The 27,237-nt window shown below is 39.6% G+C and overlaps 1 protein-coding gene across 6 annotated transcripts in view; it reads left to right on the top strand.

The window, feature by feature from the left end:
* The window catches only part of GAB1 (GRB2 associated binding protein 1), a 102,290-nt gene that overhangs the window by 60,397 nt on the left and 14,656 nt on the right, over window positions 1-27,237 (top strand). For 3 of the 6 annotated variants that reach the window (XM_075090495.1, XM_075090496.1, XM_075090499.1), the window contains exons 3-6: window positions 9,940-10,153; window positions 17,471-18,075; window positions 20,264-20,349; window positions 20,648-20,858. In XM_075090495.1, the coding sequence (XP_074946596.1) occupies window positions 9,940-10,153; window positions 17,471-18,075; window positions 20,264-20,349; window positions 20,648-20,858 (1,116 nt within the window). Of the gene's footprint in view, window positions 1-9,939; window positions 10,154-17,470; window positions 18,076-20,263; window positions 20,350-20,554; window positions 20,859-27,237 lie in introns of all 6 variants that reach the window. The other 3 variants (XM_075090493.1, XM_075090494.1, XM_075090497.1) reach the window with 1 other exon arrangement.

Raw genomic sequence — 27,237 nt, 5'->3', positions numbered from 1 at the left:
AAAAATAAAGATCACTTCAGACTAGCTCTGACCTGCTGCTTCCATACTTAGTAAAGACTCAGAAATTCCTATGGTGCAAAGTTTTTTTTATTCCTTTTCTTTAAAATGAGCATTCACAGTAATTTGTAACTATCTAATGCTTTGTTGTGACCTTCCAGCTAGAAATTGATTTATGCATATGAAATCTCTTCATTCTGGAGATCTGCAATGTTACATTTGTATTTGAACCGAGTAGATGTTCTTTAGTTAAGTGTTCTTCAGTCATATTTACAGGCCATTGAGTCTCCAGCTTTCTGATTGCATTGTAGCATAGTGTCGTCTGTAATAATTACATGACAATTACACTGTATGGCTTTTTACAGGGGCTTTCCTTTAAGGAAGGATTTACAGTGATTTAAGTCTTTTAAACTTACACAAGACACAAAAATGAAAGATTTCTTTTCTTTATATAAGGTAAATCTACTTTTGTGAAGAAATTTCTGGGTACTTATGTTTTCTTCAGCTAATTCTTCTTGTTTTCACAGGGTAGCTGTAAAATGTTGGTTTCTGTAGCATCTCTCTTTTAAAAATGCATGTGCAAAGGTGGGGGGAGAGCTACACATGAGCATGAGTTGTAGGTTTACCACCGAGTTACATACTGCACTCTTAACATTCATACTTTCCCTGTAAGGTCATAATATAATAGGCCTTTTAGAGGTTAAAATGTAACCATAAGCAAAAATGTGTTGCCAGTGTTTTGTGCATTTTGAACTCCAGTAAGAGATGTTCTGGGACGAAGGGACTGCATTGACATGGGAAATGACTATTCTCTGCCTGGTGCTGAGGAGACATCAGCCGCAATACTGTGGCCTGAGCTTCCACTATGATGAGGATAAATGTTTAAAGAATGGTAGAAGTATAGGAAATGGATTTTTAAAAGTTGAAGGATTTGTTTTTCCCAGGAAGAAAATACTGAGAGAAGAGCTGACTTTCAAAGTATAAAAAGCTGCGCTAAGCAGGACATGGATCAGTTGTTATCTGAAGAGAGAAGTAATTGTTTCTCTTTCAGTGAGTGATGTAATAATAATGAAAGATCTGGTAAGGATATTTAAGCACAGGCTGTGAAAGCCCTTCCCTAGAATTCAGTAGACATCTGCGATGAATGTTTCATATGTGATCCAGCTCCATGTTGCTGTAATTTAGTGAATTGCGTGCTTGGCAGAGCAGGGGAAGGAGGAAATAATCTTACTATATGCAAACATGTTACTTGCATGTAGTCATTTGAATAGAGATAGCAATAACAAAGTAAACCAGAAGAAATAACAAAGTAAAGCAGAAGAAAAGAAGAAAAGGGAAGAACAAGATGTTGAAATCTACAATTACATTTACACAAATAATTACATGTGGTAAGAAAGTTTCTGTCATCATGAGGAATGTACTTTGAAAGAACTACAACTTGCTTCACACACAACACACTCAAAGTTTGCAGTATTTCTGTTCAGGCAGCTTCTATCTGGTATGTGCCTCTCTTGCCTTCTGCATTTTGAACAGTAAAATTATTTTCGGATAGCCATTTTTAAAAATCATGTTCTGATAAAGCATGCACCGCAGGTTGATCGTAGCTTGGGTGCAATATCAGTGACTGGCGGGATGGGCATAACTCCACCCATCCTGACTCCTTGCATTCTCTTTAACGCTGCATGGTCAGGCATCACTGCTGCTACGCTGTGTTGGAGATGTCGGTATCGTATCAGGATACCCCTGTGCTGCCTGTAACACAAGCGTGGAACAGAGAACAGGCTCTGCCACTAAGAACTTACTATCTGCAGTAAGAGACATCAACATAGGAGTAGAGGCATGGGAAGAAGTAAAAGCAAATCGGGTGGTTTTGACCATTGTTACAGATCATAGAATCATTAAGGTTGGAAAAGACATCTAAGATCATCAAGTCCAACTGTCAACCTAACACCACCATGTCTCTTAAACTGTGCCCTGAAGTGCCATGTCCACCTGTTTTTTGAATGCCTCCAGGGATGGTGTCTCCACCACCTCTCTGGGCAGCCTCTTCCAATGCCTGGACACTCTTTCAGTAACGAGTTTTTTTCCTAATATCCAATCTAAACCTGACACAGCTTGAGGACATTTCCTCTCGTCCTGGTCACTAGTGACTTAGGACCAACATCCCCCTCACTGCCACCTCCTTTCAGGTAGTTGTCTAGAGTGATAAGGTCTCCCCTCAGCCTCCTCTTCTCCAGGCTAAACAACCCCAGTTCCTTCAGCCATTCCTCATAAGACTTGTTCTCCAGACCCTTCACCAGCTTCACTGCCCTTCTGTGGAAGAGCACGCTCTAGCACTTTGATGGCTTTTTTTGTACTGAGGGGCCCAAAACTGAACACAGTACTCGAGGTGTGGCCTCACCAGTGCCCAGTACAGGGGCACGATCACTGCCCTGCTCCTGCTGGCTACCGTATTCCTGATACAAGCCAGGATGCCATTGGCCTTCTTGGCCACCTGGGCACACTGCTGGCTCATGTTCAGCCAGCTCTCACAGGTCCGTCTCTGCTGGGCAGCTTTCCAGCCACTCTTCCCCAAGCCTGGAGTGTTGTGGCTGAATTGCAGGACCCGGCACTTGGCCTTGTTGAACCTCATACAATTGGCCTTGGCCCGTCGATCCAGCCTGTCCAGATCCCTCTGCAGAGCCTTCCTACCCTTGAGCAGATCAATACTCCTGCCCAATTTGGTGTAATCTGCAAATTTACTGAGGGCGCACTCAGTCCCCTCATCCAGATCATTGATAAAGAGTTAAGTGGTCTTAGCGCTTCAGCTGTTGAACTGTTGTTGAACTCTGGGTTTTTTTGAGGAGAAATTTTGAGGGGGTCTTTGATAAATATATAGTGGACATTATAGGTGTTTAGGGTGCCCTTCCTGCATGAAGGGTCTGCCTGTAAGAAATAAAATATGTTATCATCCTCTTGTTAAAGCTGTCAAAGGAGAGAGGCTGGCACACTTGGCAAATGAAAATCACTATCTCAATAACCTATGATGAATATTAGAGACCTTGGTCATGAAAGGGCTCAAAACTGTGGAGAAATAGCACGAGCTTTTAAGTGAAGGAAGGGAGGCTCTGGAGCAATGCGGGAGAAGTGCAAGGACAGAGTAATAAGCCTAAAAAAAGTATTTGCAACAAAGTGGCACCATAGAGATTATGTACTTAAAGATGAGTTGAGATTTTTTTCTTATCTCTTGGATGCGATTCACTAGAAAGTAAGTCAGCTCAGAGATGACATGGCAGGAGGATGAGTGACTGGTGACCTGGACTGCAGTAAAGAATAACATGAAAGGACCGAGTTAAGCATTAGGAGAGAGACCCTCCGGGTAACGATTGTGGGTCTGTTGTCTTAGAAGTGAGGCAGTAGGTTCAGAGGGAATAGTGGTACAAGGGCATCTGTTTTTGTGGAGGCTATTTTGGTTGCTTACTTTGAGGAAGTAAAAGTGGTGAATAATGGCCACTGAGATGTACAAACATTTTTTTTTTTTTTTTTGGGATGGTGGTGGGGCGGAGTGGAATTGCTGAGAGGAAGGTGAGGATAGACTGTGAAGGCGGCTGTCAGAGTTGCAAGATTTCATCTGGCAAAGTTGCAGAGGAATAATAAAATTAGCAGAAGCTGGACCTGAGATTTGAAATAGCAGGTTTGGTAGAGGTGGTAGCTGGTGGCTACAGAGCTGAGTAAAGGGAGGCAAAACTGAGATAATCATTGCCTCTTATCTGAAGGAGAAGACAGCAGAGAAGACCAAGATGTCCTCGAATTCAGATGGTGTGGTTAAAGGATAGGTGGCTAAGTGAGATGATGATGAAAAGAGTACAAAATCTGCAGCAGTAGGTCTTCCCTTACAAGTATATGAGGGAAAAATACATGTATTAAAAAGGTATAATTTACTATCAGGAGTGCAGTCAGAATCTTGATTTTGAGTGTTTGGGGTTATTATCTTAAGCTGCCAGCTGCATGTGACAAAAATTCATATGGAAGGTGATTCTACTCTTCCTTGAGGAAAAATAAACTGAATCTAATATGCCTAGGTAATTAACTTAATTCTCCCTGGCTCCTGCTGGACACCTTTTGTGGCATTAACATCACCTGATGTGTTGCTAGGAGAAGGCGATTGTAAGAGTGTGGGTTGGAAAACTGTTCTGCAGTTTGCTTGTTCTCAAGTCATGAGGTGCTGTGAGGCAGTATGTGGAGCACCACAGAGGTGCCTAGAGTTTCAGGCAGCATGCCGCAGCCCAGCTGGGCAAACTCACCATGTGGCTAGAGCAGCCTGCTCTGCTGAGGAAAGCTCTGGGCCTCTTTAGTGAAGAAAAACCCCCAAATGTTTTAATGTGGTAGGCTGCACTGTTTCTCTTCACAGGCACCTGCAGAAATTAGTCTGTAACAGGACTTGATCATTTTTCCTGCGTCACCCAGCCAGAGTACCATCTGAAGATGGAGAGAACAGCCTATGGTCTTCAAAAGAAAATCACAGGTGGAGGAGGGGAAGAAAGTCTGAGTGGAAATGCTATAGCCTTTTAAAATTTTAAATGGGTGACCAAAAGTACAGCTTAAAATTACATATGAGCTGCAGATAGTAAGTACTATATTTTAGATGTGAGCTCTGAAAGCTGGAAACTTTGGCATGTGATAGGAACTTAGAATCATAGAATTGTTTAGGTTGGGAAATACCTTTAAGATCTTCAAGTCCAGCTGTTAACCTAGCACTGCCAAGTCCACCACTAAACCACGTCCCTGAACACCACATCTACATTGCTTTTAAAGTGACTTGGAACAGTCAGTTACGTTTCTGGTTCAGATGCAGGAGGCAGGGTTGTCCTCAGCATAATGTGCAATGAGCCACTGCTGAATTCTTTGTTAGTGTTCTTTAAATAGGATGTCGTGTTTATCTTCAGGAAAAAAAAAGAAAATAGATACTCTGAGACTATATTAAACTAGAAAACAAACTTACGAAATGCACAGGAACATTTTGTTTATGTATTTAAAGGGATTTTCTCTTGGTATAGCAGAAAGGTTCAGAATTCAGGCTCACTGCATAGATTTCATATTGATTATAAGCTGAAAACCAAACCCAGACTAATGCGTCTGTGCATCTTCTTGGCTGGTTCTGGCTCACATCTCTTGAGTTAAGTATGCAAACAGAGCAAGTGCTTGTTTGTCTGTGCCTGTCAGTGTACACATGCTTGCGCTCTGTGCATGCACATGCACGCATGTGGCCCTTTGATTCCAGGATCTTTTGCTTCAGACCATGTAGAAGCTGACACTAGAGGAAACTCCAGCAGTGTCTTTCAGGATGCATCTCCTTACGTTAAGCAGCACAGATCATGACTTAACTGAGTTAATAAAAAGAAAAAGGGGGGGGGAAGTCCTTTTAAGGATTAAAGTGAAGGGGTTTTATTATGGCTCCCAGTTTTGTATCTGTAAATTTTTGTTCAAGGCTATTAATCTAATATTTTTTTGGCCATTAATTGTTTTAATGATAACATCTGTATCATAGTAACTGGATTGAAGGAAACATTTCAGAAGAATAGTAGAGTCATGAAGTTGCATAGCTGGTGCTGATTCACTGTTATAATGGGAAAATCCCATTTCTATTTTAGTCTTTTTACCTACAATCTGCAAAGAATGTATTTTCTTACTTTGATTGCAATTTTGACATTTAAAGAAGTGCTTGCTGTAATGAGGCTTCTGTGTTTTGTTCACTATGAGAACATTTCAAGTATTTACATAATTAGAACATTAAGAGACTATATATCATACTGTGGAAAACAATTTATTTTTTGCTCTCATTAAAACAAACAAAAAAAAGCAAAAACCAAAACACAAAACCAACCCTAAATGCAAACTCCCACACTCAAATCTAGATTGTTCACACAGCACAGATACAGGAACATGTGGAATAAAGAAGCTTTATATAGCTAAAAAGGAAGAGAGGGGAGCCTTTTATTATTCTTGCTCAGAAAATTCATTTTACCTCATTAATTTTGATCGTTTTATTAGTGAGGCAAATACAAAAATAGTTATGAGGAAAAAGGTATAAATTCTAGCAAAGATGAGCCTGTAACTGCTCTTAACAAACAAACTGAGAAAAGACAAAACTCTTGCTCTGTTTTGAGAAAGCTGCTTGTTCTAGCTGTACTGAATGCAGGAATTATAAAAACAAAATAGGATTCTTGTTATGCTCATTTGCATGTTAAATATTCTGGATGTTTTTCCAGCTCCCAGTTATTTCAAAGCAGTCAGAGTGTCTGAGCTCTGGGAACAAACCAAATGACTTACAGTGCTCTTTGGTGTGCAGATGACCCCTTCCCTAAAAATCTGCTAGTCCAAAGCAGAGTGAGTTGATGATTGTACTCTTTGAAATCATAATAGGCTGCTGGGAGAATCTCCTTCCTTCATATCAGCTTCTGAAGTACGTGGCTAAAGAATGTTTGAGAGGGTACAGATAGGCAAACAGCATTCATTTGCTCAGTGATGAAAGTGGTTAACATTACTGTTTTCTTTGTAGTCAATTTTGAAATAGCTTGAATGCGTAAAGCAAATAAGTAGCCCAGCAGTGAAGCGCTTTACACTAAGTTCAGTTGCTCTTTAAATCAGGCATTAGCCTACATGATTTAACACATACCAAATGCCTGTATGAGGATGAATTTTAGATCAGAAGGTTGGTATTTTAATAGTCTACTGCTCTATCCACGGGGGGGGGGGGGGGGAACCAATCCAACCACACAAAATACCCCCACAACAGATCTGTAGGAGGACTCAGGGATTTTGTCAAGTGGTATCTGTGTCAAAATAAATTAGGCAGCTTGTCACAAGGAAAGTATCCCTGATGATCCATTAACTTTAATGAGCACCAAATCCTTGCTCAGAGAGAGATCATGACCCTTCTGGACAGTTGGACAGTGTCACCTTTAATACTCAGTAACAATCAAAAGGCAAATAGTTAGGATAGGAACAGAATGAATTATTGCTGTCTTGGTAAATTGGTAAGCACGTCCCAGACTTTTCTTTGTGCATTTTATGCAATAGTTAGTTTCCCTTCTCAGGAAGGAATTAGTAGAGCTAGGAAAGGTGACGGTGAAGGGAAACCAGATCTGCAATGAAATGGGTCCTGTACCAAGAAAAATTAAGCAGCACCAACTCAGTGAAGCTGTGACAAAGTCGTGTAAAGTTGGGAATGGGGATTATCAATAGGAGGCAATTGCTCACTGTTCCCCTGAAGATGGGAGCTGAAGGATGCCAAGTGGAACTATCAGGCAGCAGGTTTAAAATAAAAGGAAGTGGTTTTTTTCATGCCCCACATAGTAAATAAGGTGTGGAGCTCAGTGCCACAGGATGGTAGTACTGGTCAAAAATATATATGTACTCAAAAGCGGTAAGACAAATTCAGAGAAAGTTTGTCAGATGCTGGTGAGCATAGACTGTGGATGCAGCCTCTACGTTGGGGTGCCCCAACCAACGCTGTAGCACCCCAGAAGCTGGGGGGCAGAATGGCAGGCTTGCCTCACTGCTTGTGTCAGTCTGTCTGCAACAGGCCACCACCAGAGATGGGATTTTGGGCTTCAGAGACTACAGATCTGAGCCTAATGGTCAGATTAGCCTATTTAGCCTAATGGTCTTCACTGACTTGTCTCCCTTAACTGATTACAAGTTATAGCCAGCCTTTAACTTCATTTTCTTTCTCGCTCACACACACACACACTTTTTTCTTACTCTCCCAAGAAAGTAACTCTTTCTTTCTCTGAACTTGGTGGATTCATTGGTTCTGTTTCAGGCTTCTTAATTTTATTTTTCCCTATGAAGTTACCCTTGAGTCTTGTTACTCTTCTTGGGAATGCACGGTTTGTTTAAATGCATTAGCCTCACGTAGGCACGCATCTTACTATATACATGTTGAGCTCTCCTGACTACCTGTGGTCTGACTGACACACCCATCTTCCCTGGAAGCTGCAGGGATGTACCGTTCGATTTCTTGTTTCCCCCCTTGTGTGATCTTGGCACCAAGCACATCTAACGACGTGAAGGTTGTATGTAGTCAGGGACAAGGAACAGGGGTGGGGACTGTGGTACACCAAAGCTGTTGAGAATCTTGTCTGTAAGCGTGGCCTAAGAGTGAGGGTGTACCTAGCAGAAAACCTTTCTTCTCCACTCTTACTCATGCATAAACTCACTTGCATTCCTCAGTTTTTGAGGGGACAGAACAGAAAGCTACTTACCCTTTCTCCCACTACCTCTTTTCCAGGAGCAAGAAATACAGGCCTGGTAGGTCCATTCAAGCACCTCTCTGTTCCTGCTATTGAACCCCAACATTAGGGGAATGAAGAAATATCAGTAGGTGCCTCAAATAGGCTCTGTCAAGCTCTTGAATTTCCTAAATAATAGAAAATTGTTCATATTTTAATATTTTAGCATGCAGTAAAGAAACCATTTCATTTTTGCGTGTGTGTGATCACTGGGTGCAGTCTGGTTTTGCCTTTGTTCTGCGAACTGGTTTGATGGATAGGTCAGGCACAACCTTTTATAAAAAGTTCTTTTTAGGCTATCCTACCATTTCAGGTAGGTTGAGTTGAGGAATTTTCATACATCTAGGCTTCTTCCACCCACATGGGTGTGGTGGGATTTAATTTCTGAGCCTGGGTGCCATGGGAGTTCAAAGCAAGGACTGCTGTTCCTATTTCCACATCTAAATCACTTGTACCTAGTGTGCACAGAACTGGAAGCAGGAAGGCTATGTTCTGGCCTGCTCATCTGGTTCTTCCTAGGATAGCGCTGGGAAGCAGAAGCTGAATGAAGTTACTCTGTGGTGTATAGCTGGCCTGTAAGCCTAACAGGAGCAGCCTGCATTGGATAATAATATATTAATTTAAACAATGCTAATAATCAGCATCCATTCTTGGGATGTGTAGATTGGAATGTACAACGAGTTGCAAGTACAAGGGAGCCTTGATAATTGAGGAACAATTTGCTTTATTATGTTGTTCTTAGTCAATGTATCATTAAAACAATGAAAAAGTTAAATGATTGTTTCATGTTTGACACTGTCAATGTTTTCCAGTCTCCCAGATAATTTAATAGACATGATACATGTATTCGGAAGGAAAAAAGAAGTTACTCCAGAATATACATATTATAGGAAGTGGATAAGAATTATAAAGACAAGGTTATTAAAAAAAAAAAACAACAAAACCACCCCAAAACCCAAACAGAACCCAAAACCAAACAAACATAACACCTCCTCTCTTCTCCACCCCCCAAAAAAACCTTAACCAAACAACAACGGCAAACCTCAACTACTTCATTTATTGCACTAAAATAAAAAGCTGGGATATGTAACGAGGGGGCGTAGTGAAACATGATACTTGTTGTACCTCTGCGTTATTTTTATAGTTGTAAGGGATCTTCCATTGCAAAAGCAGTGTTTTTCCTGTTGCTTGTCAGATATTGAGAGAGGCCTGTTCTTGACTGGTGACTAATCTCAAATGTTGAAGTGGCCTTGGTCAAAAAGGGACGAATATGTGCAAGTGCTGACTCAGGTTACCACATCCAAGGAATAACCTATGGGCCTTTGTCTGCTCTTGATTAAAATAACAGATTTGTGCTCTTAGCTGTCTTGCTGCAGGTGTCAGCATCTCTGTTCTTTCTGTGACCAGAAAACAGGTTGAATCATTAAGTAGGCGTAACCTCTGTTTCCAAGGCATACTTAAGAAATTGATTACAGTTTGAAAAAAAATAGAGATTTTATATATAAATACTCTGGAAATGTTAATATCCAGATGTTCTCATGTCCACTGATTTTACAATTTTGGATTAAAACCCCTGGCTTTTCTCATCCTCTGTTACAAAATTTTTTTTTTGGCAGTATCTTATGACTCTTTCTTCATTGTAAAGAATGCTTTGCTTCCATGTTTGCAGATGCTGTGAAGCCACCGGTCAGTTCTTTACAACCATCTGCTGAGTTACCCTTGCCCATCAACACTTCACCACCTTCCATGCAAGCAGAATCTTCCCTACCTCCTCCTTACCAGCTTATTAACATCCCCCCACTGGAGTCTTCTTCTGGTCAAGAAGATCCTCAAGATTACCTACTTCTAATAAACTGTCAAAGTAAAAAACCTGAACCTATGAGGTAAGTGATATTTTCTTCTTAATAATACTTATTTGTATTGCAGACCAAGAATGTTTGTGCTAAAAGCGCTTTTTTTATTGCCGAGTCATCAAACGTTCAGATGGACACGATCTGCGGGGGGAAGCTGCCTGTAATTTTTGCTTCTTTCTGTGCTTGAACTTTTTGCAGTTATAGCAAGGTGTTTGATCCGCACTAGACCCGTGTTGTATTCTTCAAAAGCGTGGACAACAGTTGCCAATACAAGTATCAGATAAATGTAGTGATCCAAGTATTTCATTGTAGCTTTGAGTGACGCATGGCACAGAGCAGAGAAGTACCCTTTCTTTAGCCACAATCCGGTGTGTTTAGTCCTGTCTAGGACTAGAAAAAACTGGAGAAATTTAACCTTTCTCCCTTCTGGTGTTTGGTGCCCTAGTTTTGCCAATTAAAGCTTTCATGGAAGGGATTCAGTAAAACATGCTGATACTTATTATCACCTGCCAGGTTACCACATCAGTGAGTATAGTAATCCTCAAATGGTATTTGTTGACTATTACTAACATGGTTCAGACGCTTGAGCAAGAGTAAAAGATAATGATTTTGTGATAACTAAGAACGCAGGAGACCTAAACCACTCAATTTCTGTATCCTGAATTTTAACTTTTTCCAAATAACAGATATTTGGTGTGCCTGCTCAAGCGGGGGGTTGGACAAGATGATCTCCAGAGGTCCCTTCCAACCCCTACCATTCTGTGATTCTGTGATATTTAAAAACAAGCTCAAATAATTATTATTTCTTTCTGAATAAAGAGTACCCACAGAGTCAGTTCTCCAGAGGAGGAGTGTGCAATAGGAAATTTTAAGGAAAGAACTGAGAACTTCTACTAAATTAAATGTGTGTTTATTTCTCCAACTGCTACAGCACCTCCTGCATAGAAGGGTATGAGATTTATGGTAGCTACCTGGGAAATACTGCTATGGTTTTTCAGAATGGGTCACGGTGGCCATCCCTGGAGTAGGCTGACCAGGGACTTAGTGCTTAGTGGAATCTCTGTCCTCTGAGATTTAAAAAAAAAACCAAACTAAACCCCACAAAAAAAAAAAAAAAAAAAAAAACCCAAAAAAAAACAACCCACAAAAAAAACAAACCACAAACAAGCTTGATGGGACAAGCTCCTAAGGAGCCTCACCTGACTTTGAAGTTGGCTTTGCTTAGAGGTATTGGAAGAGCTGGACCAGATAATCTCCAGAGGTCGCTTCCAACCTTCAGTATTCTGTGGGAGAACCTTATAAATCAGTCTGGCAAGCTTATTTTCTGCAGTAATTTAAAATAAAATCTGCTGGGGTATTTCCAGAAAAATAAACAAAACGTCATGTTCTTGTGATTGAAGACAAGTATGTGGAAGGCTGGGGAAAGCTTCCTTTGAAAGTGTTTTCATGAGTATTTCACATACTCCCTTAGGGCCATACCTTTTAGTGGCGGTGCCTTCTTCTTCAACACCTTGATGCTCTGCCAGTTATACCTGTGCCATGTGCTCTCTGCTCCCTTGGCATATCTTGTTCTGTTGTGCCTGAGGAGTTTCCTACTCTGTTTACTGATGATTACATGGCAGGAAAGCATCCACCCTTTACAATCTTTCTTATAAAATGGAGGAATGAACCTACAGTTCCCCCAGAGTATGGAATGTGCAGGTTACGGGCAGCACGGTGTGCCCAAAGCCTCCTGCCAGAGAAGGGGAAACCCAGTGTCTGCTTTCTCAGTGTTAAAGGTTTCAATGTTTAGTGACGTTTAGAAGCTGATGGTGCTTGAGAGTTATGTCACTGTTCCTGCCAAAAGCCATCAAAAACTTGGGTATCATTTCCAGAACAGCTTGGCAGAGAAATCTTGAGTTTTCGTTTCAGCCCTGGCTCATAGGAAATGTGTCTGAGTGCCCATTTGCTTCTGCGAGGAATGGGCACAGAGTGGATTTCTACCACCACCACATGAAGCGTGTTTTTACAAAAGATCAAGGTTGGGATGTGTAATTGATTTTTTTGGACATGACTTCCACAGTTGTGTGACGTGTGGGTTAAATAGAGGGAGTAAAGTCTGAGGAGACCATAAAAGGAGGCACAAAACACAGCAACGTATAGAGCCCCATCAACAGCCTGCAAAATTTCTTCAGGAAGATAGTGGTGACACAGGAGAGAAGATATTTGGGTATCTTGGGTATTTGGAGATAAAATGCCGATGGAACTGAGAGAGAACTGAACAAAGTCTTTGGGAGTATAGAGATTATTTAAGTAAATGATGTTTTTATAGGAATATTTGAAGACAGAAAAACACAGGCATTGTGATTACTTGGAAATTATATGGGCTTAATGTATTATATTTAACTAAATTCACTAAATAGCTATGTCCTTTTATTAAGAAGGCTGTAATAATGAAAATTCAGAATAATAGTTATGCTGGAGTTTCAGTTCCACCTAAAAGGACTGCTTATGTTGCATGTCTGGTACAGTAGGTATTCCGCTGGATTTGGGCCGGAGTGTGGAGGATATAGACATTTTCCTATGGAATTAGCTTTGTGTATCGGTGTGGTGTGTTACTAAGATGATCAGTTGGAGGGCACTCTGTGCACTACTCCAATCCACATCATTCCAGGTGAAGAAAAAAATGACTGCATCATTTTCCTATTAATTTTCAGACTTGGAACAATTTGTGTGTGTATTTCATACAACTTTTTTTTTTTTTAGTGTAAAGTGCAAAGCTTAATAGATGTAACTAAATAGGCAGTTATTGTTACTTGAATGGTTTATTTCTATGACGTTTTCCCTTTAGACCTTAAAGTTGCTGATATGCAGAGGGAATGTTTTCTGTTCTAATTTTGCATGTTACATTACAAATAATCTGGGAACCACTGAATTTTATTTCAAGTCTTTGGGGTTCTTTTTCTGGGTGAGGCAGGTAACTGAAACATAGAGGAAGTATCCGAGCTGCGTCTTTGTAATTTTTAAGAATTGTGGTGTTTCAGAACTAACAAGTAACTTTTAAATGCTTCATTATGGTGTCATGCAATGCACAACGTACTGTTGTGACAATATCTTGGACACAGCACTTGCAGCTGTAATAATCAGGCTGTATTTTGTCTAAAATAGTTTTATGCTCTGATCACTGTTGACTTGAGAAAGAGCATTGTTCGACTGTAGCATTTAGCAGGATTTTAAGGTTCATATTTGGATCCTAAATAAGAAAATGCAGCCAAAGACTGTTTCCAAACCCCTTATTGTTCTGGCTCATTCGAGAGGTATATTGAAATACTAAACACTCTCTTCCTCATCTTTCCTATGTTTATGAACCAGCCAAGGGTCACCCTTTCTCTCGGAAGAAGGGCAGGAATACCTGCTATTAGAAGATTTTGAAAGTAAAAAGATTCCACTGCAGTGAGTGAACAGTAGCCATTCTTGGAACGCGTGTGAGAAATTAATCACAGAGCCATTAACTTGCCTGAAAATACTGTTTGTTTGAGATGCGTCTTGCATGGTGTTCTGTGAGTTTTAACAGAAAAACTATGTAACTTTGGCTTCCATTTTCTGGAAATAGAGGTGGTTTTTATTTATCTATCCACATTTTTACTATGTTTGCTGTTTCTGTCCCAGACTGCTGGCACACAAGAGCAGTTTTGCTGCCACTTTGTTCATAGTGTACTGTTTAATGGGTCATATCGATTCCTGCAGATGGGAAAAGTATCAGCTCGAAAGGATGAGTGGTCAAGCCAGACCAAACACAGCCTATTAAAAAGTGGAATTATTTCCCCTCAGATTAAAACAGTCTTAAAACATTTTTCCTGGGATTTTGTCAACAAGTAGTTTTTAGTATGTGGAGGCAGGCTTTTTGTTGGGCTCCCCCTGCCTCAATACCCCACCTTTTCTCTGTGCATTTTAATGTCCGGTCCTTGCGGATCAGCAGGCTGTACAGTTATCTCCTCTTGATATGTGGAGAGAGGTGTCCAGCCCTAGCACTGAGTAAGGAATAGTTTGGCCACTTAGCATGATTTGAAGATATGTGATGCCCACATGTGATAACACTAAATTCATGTCACAGTCATCCTCTGCTTAGAGTGATGAGTTTTCATGGTGTTACATCTAACTTTGCCATTATTTTAAACTGAGGTACAAAAAACCCCATTGATATGTAATAACCAATTGCTGATGGAATATTTAAGCCAATTGATATTTTTGTTGAGCTGTTCTGAAGGGTGTGGGAAAAATTAAAATTTTCAGGTAACTTTAAGTGCAGAAATCATCCAGCATCTCAAATCTTTCATTAAAAAAAAAAAGGCAGGAGTAAAGTCTGTCCCTGAATTCTAGTCCTAGCCTAAATTTCCTTGAGGTAACATGAATCAACTATTCATTGTAGATTTTCAAAATTGTACATGATGTTCTTATCATTATCAGTGGTTAATACCAAGCTTTGAAAACTAGTTAAACTTCAGAGGCCGAAATTACTATCTTCTTTTTGGCATAAACTGCTTTCTGGCCCATGTTTCAGACAGTCTTCAAACTTTCTGTCTTGCAAAATCAGAGTGGTTTCAACCCATTCATATTTTGAAAACTATTTCAATCAGCTAAGAAGTTAATTCCAAAAGATTACTTTTAAAAACATAAAGTAAAACAGAAATGCCCTCTTATAATGAGAAATGTAAGCTGTTGCCATCAGCTAAGCAAATGACAGGCCTGGCTGCTTCATGTGTCATGGTTTTTGAAAGTCTTCTGTTTTTACTAGTCCCATGGTCAAAAAAGAAGCAGCAGCATTCACTTAGACAGAAAAACTAAGTTTAAAAATGGTAGCATCTGTTGCTTACATATGATGGGTAATCCTTAAGCACTGGCATCGTACATGTGCTGTTGTTGAGCTTTGAGCTTTGGTTATATACTCGTGCACGGTTTTGTAAGATAAATATAGTGTTTACGTTTTATTTCTGTAGTTTTGGAAATTTTTTCATTTCAAAGTATATCCTAGTGAACTGGAACTAATAATTTTGGTTCTACAATTGTTTGTCAGTGTCCAGCTTCTCTAAACTGCCCACTTTATTTTTATAGCATATAAAATATAGATCACAATCCTTGCCATACTTGCTCATGTAAAACACATGTGACTTTTGCTGGGACTTTGGACTGAATGAATACCACAGAACTAGAAGAGTATGTCTAGAAAGTGAGGAACTCCTGAATGAATCCTTTGAGTGAGGAGCAAGGGCTGCAGCAGGGGCTAAGCTTCGAGTGCTGCTAGCCACACAGTACGCTCACAACTTATTACGCACTCTGTAGCGTCACGTAGTACCTTCAGTCCTACACACTCTATTTTTTGAAAGTGTGCTAAACTTTCAGTGGCTCGTTAGTGAATTTTTGAAGCTCTGAGGCAAAAGTAAACTGTTAGCAATCAAGAGATACATTTTTGATGGTCAGCATCCTAAGGAGTATAGGAAGATTCACTTCCTTGGTTGTGCCAAGGATGAATACTTCCTGAGAACATTCTTTTCTTTTTTTGGTGTCTGTTAAACTAAATGCAGATTAATATTCAGAGTCGCCTAGAAATTGGTTCTGAACAGTGAGACAGGACTTAAATTTATGTTTAAAATAGTAACCAGAGCAAAATTAGTGTGTACTTTTTCTAATGAAAGAAAAACCATGCCAAAAAAACCCTATGAACAAGCTAATAGAAAAAGGTGCTATAATTAAACCCCAAGAAGAACTGTCCTTAGCTGCTCAGACTGATAGAAGATTGTATCTCTGCTCTTAAACAGAACAAAACCCAGTTGCTAGGTAAATGACATTTTTCTTGACTGCAGATGTCCAGTCTAAACTAATCATGTCAGTTCCCTTGATAGCTGGCAGAGAGGCACTTTGGGAGTGATTCATCAGGTTTAGATGGATATCTAAGAAGAACGGATTGTGTTTCACACAGTCTCCATTTCTCCAATGACTGCAGAGGTAACCTAAATGAATAGCTAAACTGGATTCCTTTCTCCTCAGGTTACCAGAACCCCAGGAGATAAACCCAGCTGTCCCTTAAGAAAGAAAGTTTTGTGCGATCTTATCGACAAATTGAAATTTGAATAATAAATTCTGGTTGTGATCACTTTGAGGTAGAGAGCCTCTTAAAATAAGGGGAAAAATTGCTTCTTGTGGTAGTCATGCTGTTGATTTTTATGTATTTTCTTCCTTGGAAGTTTTGTAAACTGCATGGTCCAGTTGCTTAATAGAGCTTAGTAAGAGTAGTACGGCAGCTATTCATTGATACACACGCATGCTGAAATACATATGTATGTATAAATTAATGCAATGGTATGGTACTGTGGTAATGAAAATAGGAAATATCCTGGTATGATTGATCAAAAAGTGTTTGGACTGCCTTAATTCCACCTGTGTTAGTATTTTGCCACTATCTTGACTTTCATATAAGCAAGGAGTCAGACTGACAACAGAATTTCTCTGCCTGAAGCAAGGTAACTGAGGAGGGTTAAAAAAACAAAGATTGCAATGTGTTTTCTTTCCATGTGAGTTTACTGGTACTAGTTACTACCAGTATTAATGAGTGCTCTTCTCGTAAAAGATGGAATTACCAAAGAAATCAAAGGTAAACTATTGTGCAGTTTTATCTAACAACACTGCCTTAGCTTACATTCGAGACAAAAGCACTCTGGTGCACATACGTCCTATGGACTTCCAGCTCCACCCCACCCTCCCCCGCCAAAAGAGCAGGCTGTCTTCCTACTATTTCTGTTCTTATCTGTTATTTCTCTCTGCTTTATGTATTTCAAACCAGTTTTATATGGTCAGTAGGTAACTTCAGGCATGCACTTAAGGGTGTTACCAGCAGTCATATTTTTTCCTCTTAATGTTTTTTCATACTGATTAGAACTAGCAATGACTGTAAAACCAAAGATTGATTGTATTCTTTTTACCTTTAACAGTGCCACTAAAGTGCTGCTAGTGTGCAGCATGGGTTAAAAAAAAAAAATTCCCCAGCCCCCAAACAAACTCTGCTCCAAATTGGCATCACAGAAGTCACTTGCTTTATGAAACATCAACTTGTTGTTTAGCGGCTGTTAAAGCTCCACACTTGTGTAATCTGTTTCACGTGCATGGATCTGTATGTATGTAGTTACCTAGGATCCTTCTTAAGTACTACTGTTTAGTAATTGAGTTCCTGCATTTCATTTAAAGAAAAATAAAAAATTGGAAGAGACTGACAGACTTTATAGTTGTTTACATTTTAAATGTTGTGTTTATTATTTGTAATGTTTGTTTTTCTTTGTGTTCATCAACATTTCAATCTTACAATCGTATGTGTAGATCTCACGCTGACTCGGCAAAATCCAGCTCTTCTGAAACAGACTGCAATGATAACGTGCCCTCCCACAAAAATCCTGCTCCTTCAGCGAGCAAGCATGCTGTGAATGGCTTTTTTCAGCAGCAAGGTGTCTATGACTCTCCGCCTTCTCGTACTGGACTGCCCCTGGCAGACTGCAGCCTTTATAACCTGCCTAGGAGTTACTCACAGGATGTTTTACCGAAGGCAGCGTCTCCATCTGGGACTGATGCAGAAGGAGAGCAACATGTTTTCAATACCCCGTCAGCAACATCTTCATTAGACGCACAGATGAGGCACATCTCCATTAGCTATGACATTCCCCCCACACCTGGAGGTACTTATCAGATTCCACGAACTTTTCCAGAGGGAACGTTGTCTCAGACTTCAAAACTGGAGACTATTCCAGATATTCCTCCGCCTCGGCCACCAAAACCTCACCATGCTGCAGATCGATCTCCTGTGGAAACATGTAGCATTAGTCGCACTGCTTCAGACACTGATAGTAGTTATTGCATCCCTACAGCAGGAATGCCACCCTCACGCAGTAATACCATTTCAACTGTAGATTTGAATATCTTTCGTAAAGGTCAGTATTCCACGTTTTATCCTACTCTTCCAGAATTTTTGTGTCTAGTGATGTGATCTTGTGATGAATGATGCAATATGAATGATATGAATGGGCTGAATGATACGAGGGGCATTTCCAGCCTTTAAAAACAAGTGTGTAGCCCTTCACAAATCGTTCTGTGGTCGCAATGCTTACAATTTGTAAGGAATAGGAAACAGAGAAGGTTATGAAAGGAAACCATCAAAACAGCAAAGCACAGAACATCGATAAGGGATGTATATTGCACTGTGGCATTGAGTCTTAACTAAAAATATTTGAAGACCTAGACGTATTTATGGTGTTTCTCGTCTTTAGAAAACAGTAGTGAAGAATTAATCATCTTTTTTTTTTTTTTTTTTTTCAATAAGCTCATATAGCTGAGTTCAATGCTGCTGTTATCAGTCTTTCAGAACAACCGAAAGTAAGCTTAGTGTATAGTGGTCAAAACCTGCAGAAGCCGGGAGTGTTTCATGAAGGTCATTGGGACTTAGTGTATACCCAGAGCTTTGAGATCAACCTTGACCTGGTGATCGTTGCCACTGACCTTTCTCTCTCGTTGCAATAGATATGTGTACTGCAGTTTTTAAGTAAAATTAAAGTTGTTCCTTACAGTCACCTAAATGTTGGTATTCCAGATGTGCTAGTGCTTTTTTAACTGTTTCTCCTTCAGCAGCTGGGTGTATTTGAGTCCTAGCAAATCTGGTGGAGCTACTTTTACTTAAAGAATTAGGTGTTTCTTGGGTTTTTTTTCCTGTCTCTTTTTTTGTTCCTGTTCTTATTCCCTCAGATTTAAACTCAAGAAATGCAGTGAGAGGTAGAGATTGGGAAGCTGATATTTACTGTTACAGAGAGCAGTTGTTGTAGTCTTGTTAACCACTCTTGGGCTAAGAGTTTCTCTTTTTTTCAGGTTCTCAAGGCAGATGGACATTACAGTGTTATTTTTAAAGTGAAATTTTAAACTGTTTAGAGTCGATGCTAATGTTAGCGGGAGAATTGTTTGAGTTGTGCTAGGTACAAGAGGGGAGGCTGAAATGAGGACGGGGACAAGGACGGGGCTTTTAGAGGAGACAATATACAGAATGGATGTGATCATACAGGTGCTCGCATAGTATTATCCTGTTTGTCATTAATTTTGTAGGCTAAGTATAATACTGGTGGTTGTTAGTGTTTTAAAATGACAAAGTAGCACCCTGAAAGACCCTTGTTCACTTCACTTTGCTTATCTTCTCTCATTTTGCAAAGTTTATAAGTGAGTACTCCTACACTAAAGCTGAGGTTGTCAGCCTCGGGAACAGTAGCCTTTCTGAAAATACTGTTTTAATTTGGCACTTAATAGCAGAAGTGTTTATTTTTCCTCTGAGGTGGAAATCTCAGAAAAACTTCAGAGCTTTTTGTCTGGGCAAGTCGAGGATAAAACCCAGAGTTTGCCCCCAGTTTCTTCCGTGGCATCAGGAGGAGGGGCACACCTGTTGCAGGGTAAGGCAGCCTGTTGCTGCGTGGGTGAGCAGGACCTGGCACCTGGGAGCCAGATGTCTCACAAACACCCTTGTCCACCAAAGAAGCAGCCACAGAGCTTGGACCTTGCTAATGTGGACTGCCAAGAGCCAGGACCCTGGAAACGGAGAGATCTTCAGTGCTGTAGCAGTTGAAAATGAAAGCCCCGTGAGAACTCAGTGGGGAGCTGTGAGCAGGGATTCACCTGTTCCTGCAACAGATTGAATCCTGTTGAATCAGCATTTTCCAAGGGAAGGGTGTTCAGTCAGAAAACCTTTCTCCAGACCTTAAATTATATCTGTTGTTTGTCTACTTTAGAATAGGTTTTTCATGAGGGCAGAGTGTCTCAAAACCCACTCTTAGACTAAATCCTTACACCTGCCTATTTGAAAGGAAGCCTTTGCTACTTCTTTAAATGGAAAAATTACTTTTTCTTTTCTTGCCATAGAAAAATGCCACTATAAGAGCTTCAGGTTGTGACTGATGAGTGCTAAGTTTGTTTGTTAACACAGTCCTCTCAAGTATATAGATAAAATCTGTGGGCTGCAGCTTCAGGAGGTGTGTTTGTATGCTTTCAGAAGCAGGCAGTAAATACCAACAGACTCTGGATGCCTGGTGCCAAGTGACAGGAACAGGGATGATAAATAGCCACTTTCTCTTCTTGTTTCTTTAGAAATTAGTTCTCAAGACTGTTATGATATTCCACGAACGTTTCCGAATGACAGATCTAATTCATTGGAGGGCTTCCATAACCACTTTGTAAGTATGACTTGATCTGATGAGAGGCGACAGTGGCAGTGCTTGAACGCTGTTTATTCCCATGTGAAAAAGCAAGCTGTATGGCGTTTGTGATTTTTCAGTTTCAGTAGAATATGTTAATCTGAGTAGATTAGGTTAAGAAACTATATGATTCACAGCTGATTGCATAACTTATTTTGTTAAAGGAAATATATGTTAATTCTAGAAAAACAGAAGCATGTTGACAGTGAGAAGTGTTTCAAGTGAAGAACTAGATGAAAATTATGTCCCAATGAATCCCAACTCTCCTCCACGACAGCATTCCAGCAGCTTCACTGAACCCATCCAGGAAACAAACTATGTACCAATGACACCAGGCACGTTTGATTTTCCGTTATTTGGAAAGCAAGTTCCTCCTCCTGCTCACATGGGTTTCAGGTCCAGTCCAAAGACCCCTCCCAGACGGTCAGTACCTGTTGCAGAATGTGAGCCACCGCCAGTGGATCGGAACCTCAAACCAGACAGAAAAGGTGAGGAAAATGTCTAATAGAAGTGGATTTTTATCATCTAAGAAAATAACATAGCTCTTCCAACTTCTGATTAGTGGAAAATTATCATATTTTTAGAAATTCTAACAAAATAATTTTTATCCTGTGAGATAGCCATAACATAGAGGAATCCTAGGATTATTTTTAACCCTATTAAAACATCACAATAACAATGCCAAATACAAGCATAGGTTTAAATTTTATTGCTGTAGTTACTAATGAAAAAATCACACAGAATTGCTAACACTCAGAAGTGTGAGTTTTAGTTGTGTACATCAAAGACAGCTAGCCGACTTGCGGTGGAGAGGGAGCACAGAGGCATTGCGTAAAATACAAATTTATAGCCATAACAGTGCTCGGTACAGGATCAGTACACATTTTAGTTGTATGAAGTAAAAGTTAAAAATAACTTAGTTAACTATTTTAGGTATTTGCTTTTGATATAAACACTGTTAGAAGAAATTAATTGTTACAACAAGAGTGAGGTGTATATTGTGCTGATTTTAGTCCTACTCAGAGTGTACAATGGTCTAACAAACTCTTATATAGAATAATTATTACAAACGTGTTCAAATGAAGGAAGAATTAGATTGAAGAAACAGTGTTTACTGTGAAGTACTCATTTCAGTCTGTAAAGGCAAGGAAAATCACTTGATGTTGGAGCTGCTTAATGTTTAAGTGTTATCAGCCACATGGGGCTGTCACGGGAAGATGTGTACCATGTGGGCTGTGAGGTTACCATATATATTTTCCTTGGGATCCAAATGGGAGGAGGGAACTGCTAATTCAAGCCAGCTCTTAAGGTATGTTTGCTTTATCACAGGAGCTGGGTGCCATGCTTATGTTGAAATTTGTGTAAACTGTAGTTGGTGAAAATTTCCTTGCCTTTATAGAGTGCACTAGATTAAACAAAGTCATAAAGCAAAAGGAAAACTAGCATTATGTGGAAATATTTTAAACTGCTGAATGCATGGAAGATGACTGTTATGAGTCTGAGGAAGCTGCAACAACTTCAGTGCCAAAATTGAAAAAATACCCAAATTACAGAGGGCCCCGTGAAAGCTATCCTAAAAAATTAATCTCTTGAATCTGGTGCGTACTGGGTTTACGTTCCCTTAAAATAAGCATTATTTGGGTGATCGGTGTTCTTAAGAAACAAAGAAGATACTGTTGTGATGTGACTATAAGAGATACTTGTGTAGAGAATCACTAATAAATAGCTTAGAATTTCCAGTTAATCTAAAATGTTTTATCAGCCAGCCTATCAGAAATACAGGTAAATGCTTAAGGAACTTATTTTCCTACTACACAGTTTTTCAGACAAGATGACTAACTTTTTTGTAGAAGTGGGAACTAGAGAACATTAGGTCAAATGTCTGCACTATTTTGTATTTGAGCAAGTCCTGTTTTTAAAGTTTTGCAGTTGAAAAATTAGTATTTACATTGAGAGTAGCTGACTTCATTTTGAGGAAGAGTCAATGGCAAATATTCAGATGATCCAAAACATTCACTAACTAAACCTTTAAATTAGTATTTTTACCACTAAGTGAAAACAGCCTGTAATTAAGTGATGTAGATAATATCATTATGATCTAGACAATCTCAGTGTGCAATACCACATCTCATTCTGGCTGTCCATCTTCAGAAAACGAGGCATGGTCTTCTTCAAGACCTTGGCTCTCTGCTTGTGTCTCATTGTTTCTGTGTTACCAGACAGTAGTTTTGTTTAGTTCTTAAGACATACTGGACAGTAACAGATGGATGAAAGCTGATACTGGAAAATATTCTCAAAATAAACACTGAACTGCTTTAAAATATTTTTCCTGACTGGCCAGTTTGTGTATTTTACTAAAATGTTTGACCTTCAAAAGAAGTAAATGTCTATGTTGAAAAGCTTCTTGCTTTTGCTGTTGGCAGTGCAAAGCAGTCGCACAGATGTCTGCTGGGGCAGCATCACTGCTCTTGCATCTCTCTCCTTGAAACTGAATTAGGGTTTTGCATTCTAAAAGTGGTGTGTAAGGCTCCTGCTTTGCTCCTGTCCTCAAATGCTTTATAGCTGGAAAGACCTAGCTAACATCAGGGACAAGATTTTTAGATGTACTAACACGCTTCTTAATGAGTGTAGAGTGACTGGCTGAGTTTTTTTGCCTGTAGACTATTAGAAGCTGTTATCACTGTAAAATAATATTATTATTTAATATAATTTAGAAGATAAAGTAACCTTAAAGTAAAACTGTCCCCAAAAGTAAATATTGCATAGGAAATGTTATGGGGCTGAAAAAAAATTTGTGAGGAACTTGAGCTACCAAGAATGGTAATGATTCTGATTTATCACTGGGGGTTTTGTCGTAGTAACACACACACTGGTTCACTCAAACTTTATCAAGCGTACTACTGCAAGTCTTCCATTGTTGTGAAGAGCAGATATGTTGACACATGAGGATGGTAGTATATTCCCATTTCAGTAGCTGAGTTCTGCATGCAAATAACTCTTTCCAGAAATACCTGTAAGAAAATAAAACTGCAGTTTCTTTTGAATTAAAATAGGATAAAGCTCTTGCTTTAGTGGACCCTGCCTTAAGTAAAATGAGCATGAGCTTTCTGTTCTACTGTTTTGCTTTACCAGCTTTCCAGTTCTTGTAGCAACTTCTGTTACTAGGTTGTTTCTGCTTATATAAGTGTACTACAATTGTTTTCTGCTAAAAATTAGCGCATAGAAATTATCAAGTTGGCTGGTATGCTCAATAAAACTTAGGCAGGCATAGATAGGGAAGGAATGGTACATAAAATAGTTACCTTCTGGGTACTGCTCCTTTAAATGTTGGCGTTTGTTGTTTGGTTTTTTTTAAATACACCTTTGGTTCAAGGATTTCTGTTGAAGGCCACTGCTGCTTCTCTAAAAGATGGCATTACTGCAGAGATCAGGTGTGTCGGTGATAAGGCCTCCGGGTATATGGGGGCCTATCTCATGTTCTGTCTGAAAAAGCTGCTATATCTTTTTTATTGGTTACAGATTGCTGCAAAAATAGTGTTTGCACTGCCTCCAAGTAAAAATTCCTTTTTCGTAGCTATCCTTGTTACTGAGAAGTATCACCGTCACCTTTCACGTGAGCTTTAGCTTTAGCTGAGTAATATTTCTATGTGGGCCTGGGAGGTTTGTTATGTTCAGTGCTAAAAATGCATTTGACAAAGAAATAATGCAGTGAAAGTAGCATATAAAAAAGGAATGCACTGCTTTTTTGTTATCATATGTATATGCTTAGCATCTCCTCTATTCATGTTTGGTTTAAGGGCTTACTGCTTACAGGCAGTATAGTTTGACAAGGATAGGAAATGGAGGGCTCAGTGATGGCAGGGGCCATTCTGTTGCGTATAGCCTGCTCTCCTCTCTGCTGTTCCTGTTTTGTAAACCTGAGATGAAACACATACTCCGTTATTTCTGGTTCTGCTGTCTTTGAAGAATAATGTGTCAGGCAGCAAGGATCTGGCAATATGTCTATCAGCAGCAGCCACTTTAATGTGTGTCTTCACAGCTCTGATATAAGCACCTCATGTTCTGGATAATTTATTAAATTGCTAAAATTCTCCGAATTTTTCAGAAGGGGTGCAGTTATATAGAAGCAGTGACTGTGACAGAGTTATGCAAAATCGGTAACATGGGTAAACTAAATGTTGGTAATAAATAGGTCTAAAATTCACTGAAGTACGTGCACATTCTTCTGAGGAGGGTTCTTGCGCACCCCTGCTTGCGAGAGCCTGAGGGTCTTCAGTCCTCCCACCTGTAGGGGTAGCCTGGGCCAGGAGCCACGGTGAGCTATGAGATACCCTGTGCACCAGTTTCTAGAAGACGTTTGGTTTAGAAAACAAGTTAAAAAATAATAACCAATTTAAAAAATATAAATATATGTAGCCTTGAGATTACACTACATGTTCATGTAGTTTCATTTTTCTAGCTCACAGCTGCTTCTGTAAATGCGGGGAGCTTCCAGTACTTTCTGGAAGTATTGAAAGTAATTTCAAAACATGGTGTTGGCTTCCTGCCCCAACAACTTAAATCAAAGTGCTTTACTCTCTCTTTAGAGAAGTATACCAAAAGGTAAGGGAGATATTGCCTGGGACAAAATGGAGAGCATTTGGCCAGGTGTTTTCCTGCATTCACCTGTAATTGAATGACAAAAATAACCTCTCTTTTACTTTGGTTTTTTTTTCAGGGTGCTATTTCTTTTATTATAAAGAACCATTGTCTATATTGATTTTGTATTTCTGCTTTCTGGCTGCTATAGCTTGCCACGGTTGCATGTAGTTGATGCTGAATTGGAAGCATTGTTGCTAGCAAAAGGCTTCAAGCAGAAGAAATATTGCATCCATCCAGGCAGTTGGGTCTTATGCTCTGAATTATTCAAATTCTGCCACAGAGCAATGATGTGATATTTGTTTTGGTAGTCACATATTCCTTCTTCAAAATACCATTTATCTAAGAAGGAGCAGCAGAATTAAAGGTGCCTGAATGCAGTGAGGTGAAGACTCCCTAGACAGCAAAGGCAGCAAAGAACGACCAGGTTCTCTTCTGCTCCACCTCGTACTTTCCCTGGGTCTCTTCAAAAATATCTGAAAAGGGTTGTGATACAAGGCAGTGGATCCTGTGATCTCCATCCTGCTGACAGCTTGCAGGACTGTAGTGAACATTTCACCGCTCCACAGGGAACCACTCTGTGTAGCAAGGCAGGTCCCGGGTGGCTGTGCTGGCTTTCCACAAGAAGGAGTTAAGGCCTGACAGAGGTCTGTGAGTCTAGACAATTTTAATCTTCAGTACAAACATGATGTAAGTCAGAGATCGAGGAAAGTGCATGGCTGAAAATGAAAGGGGTAGGGTGTGAATTGTTTTTTATAGGTCAGGAGGCAGCATTTGAGTGATGCAGCATTTGAGAGATGGGGGATGTGAGCCTCTGGGCATGAGAATGACCCTCTCCTGCCCTATGATTTATTTCCAGGGGTAGGGGCTTGGGGTTTGTGATCTTAAATCAAGACTTCAAGTTCAAACAACTACAAAATAAGATTATTTTTTAAAAATAATTGTTTAAGAGCTGTCCAGAAGGACTACTTTATAGCTATGTAACATTTAGTGTGTGTGTGCATCTCAACTGTGAAGGTCAAAGCTCTCAAGAAATACATGCTTGCCACCTCAACTGACAAAACATAGTTTTTCAATATCTGAATCAAGCAGTTAAGTCAATAATGGAATTGGTGACAGCGGAATTTAGTTCTTCAAATTCTTCAAAGTCTCGGTTTGATGCCCTACTTACTGTAACTTGGTGACTTTCCGTTTCTGAGGGGCAGCATGTCTCTGTACCAAAGTGGGTTTTTTAAGGTTCTGAAAAGAAATATACGGATTGTGGACATATGGCTGAATTAACAATTCATGGCCATGATGGAATGAAAATAAAAAGTTAAATCGCATTCATTTGAATATAGCATTGCCATTTTTGTAATGGTTTTGATCCATGGTACTTAAAAACGCTTCATGAGAGAGTTAGTTTAGCGCAGATCCTACTCCTAGTTCAGGGTCATGGGGAGCTGTGATAGAACAATGCACTCAGGATGACAGAGGTGACAGAGGCAGTAAAGAACTTGGGATTCCCAGCCTACAACATGGTACTGGACTTTGCTCTGTTTGTCTTGAATAGCAATTGTATTTGCCCAAATATTGTTACAGTTTAATTACATTCAGGATCATTTAAAATAAGATTTTTCAGTCCTAGTTTTGGGTTGGATTCCACAGATTATTTTGCTGATGGCAAAAATAACCAATAGCTAGTGTAGTACATTTTCACCTTTATTTTTTTAAAAAAAGGCTTATCTTTCCATAAAAAAATATATCAGCATTTAGTCTGAGATGCTTCCTGCAACTCGAGTCCATACAATTGCCTTTTTAAAAGACTGCAAGTTGGCCCTAGTAATTTTCAGCCCAGCAAGTTGTAAGCTAGAATATGGAGACAGTGAGTGATGCACGCGTTTGTTTTCATGCTGCCAAAATACCCAGTTGTACCTTGAAAACAAGAAAACAAACAAAAGAAACCAAGGGAGAGGAAAAAAATTCTCATGGAGGTGGGACTTGTGATTGTTTTAAAAATGTTAAAAATCTTATCTGTTGTTTTTCTTATAGATTTTTGTCATTTAAGACATTATAAGACACGATTCATGTGGTTAAACCACAAATATGTGGATTGCTTATAAAAATGTGGTTGTATCTTTGCCATGACTACTCATGAGCATCTCCCAAATTGTCTTTATTTAAGAGTGTAGGCCCACTTTGAAGAGGTAATTGAGTACAGAGCTTTCATGTGGCAGGAGGCACCTGCCA

The sequence above is a fragment of the Phalacrocorax aristotelis genome, chromosome 4 (assembly GCF_949628215.1).
Source record: "Phalacrocorax aristotelis chromosome 4, bGulAri2.1, whole genome shotgun sequence".
In the NCBI taxonomy this organism is placed as follows: domain Eukaryota; kingdom Metazoa; phylum Chordata; class Aves; order Suliformes; family Phalacrocoracidae; genus Phalacrocorax; species Phalacrocorax aristotelis.
Note: the sequence above shows the minus strand (reverse complement) of the source record. Positions and strands in the feature narration are given on the sequence as shown.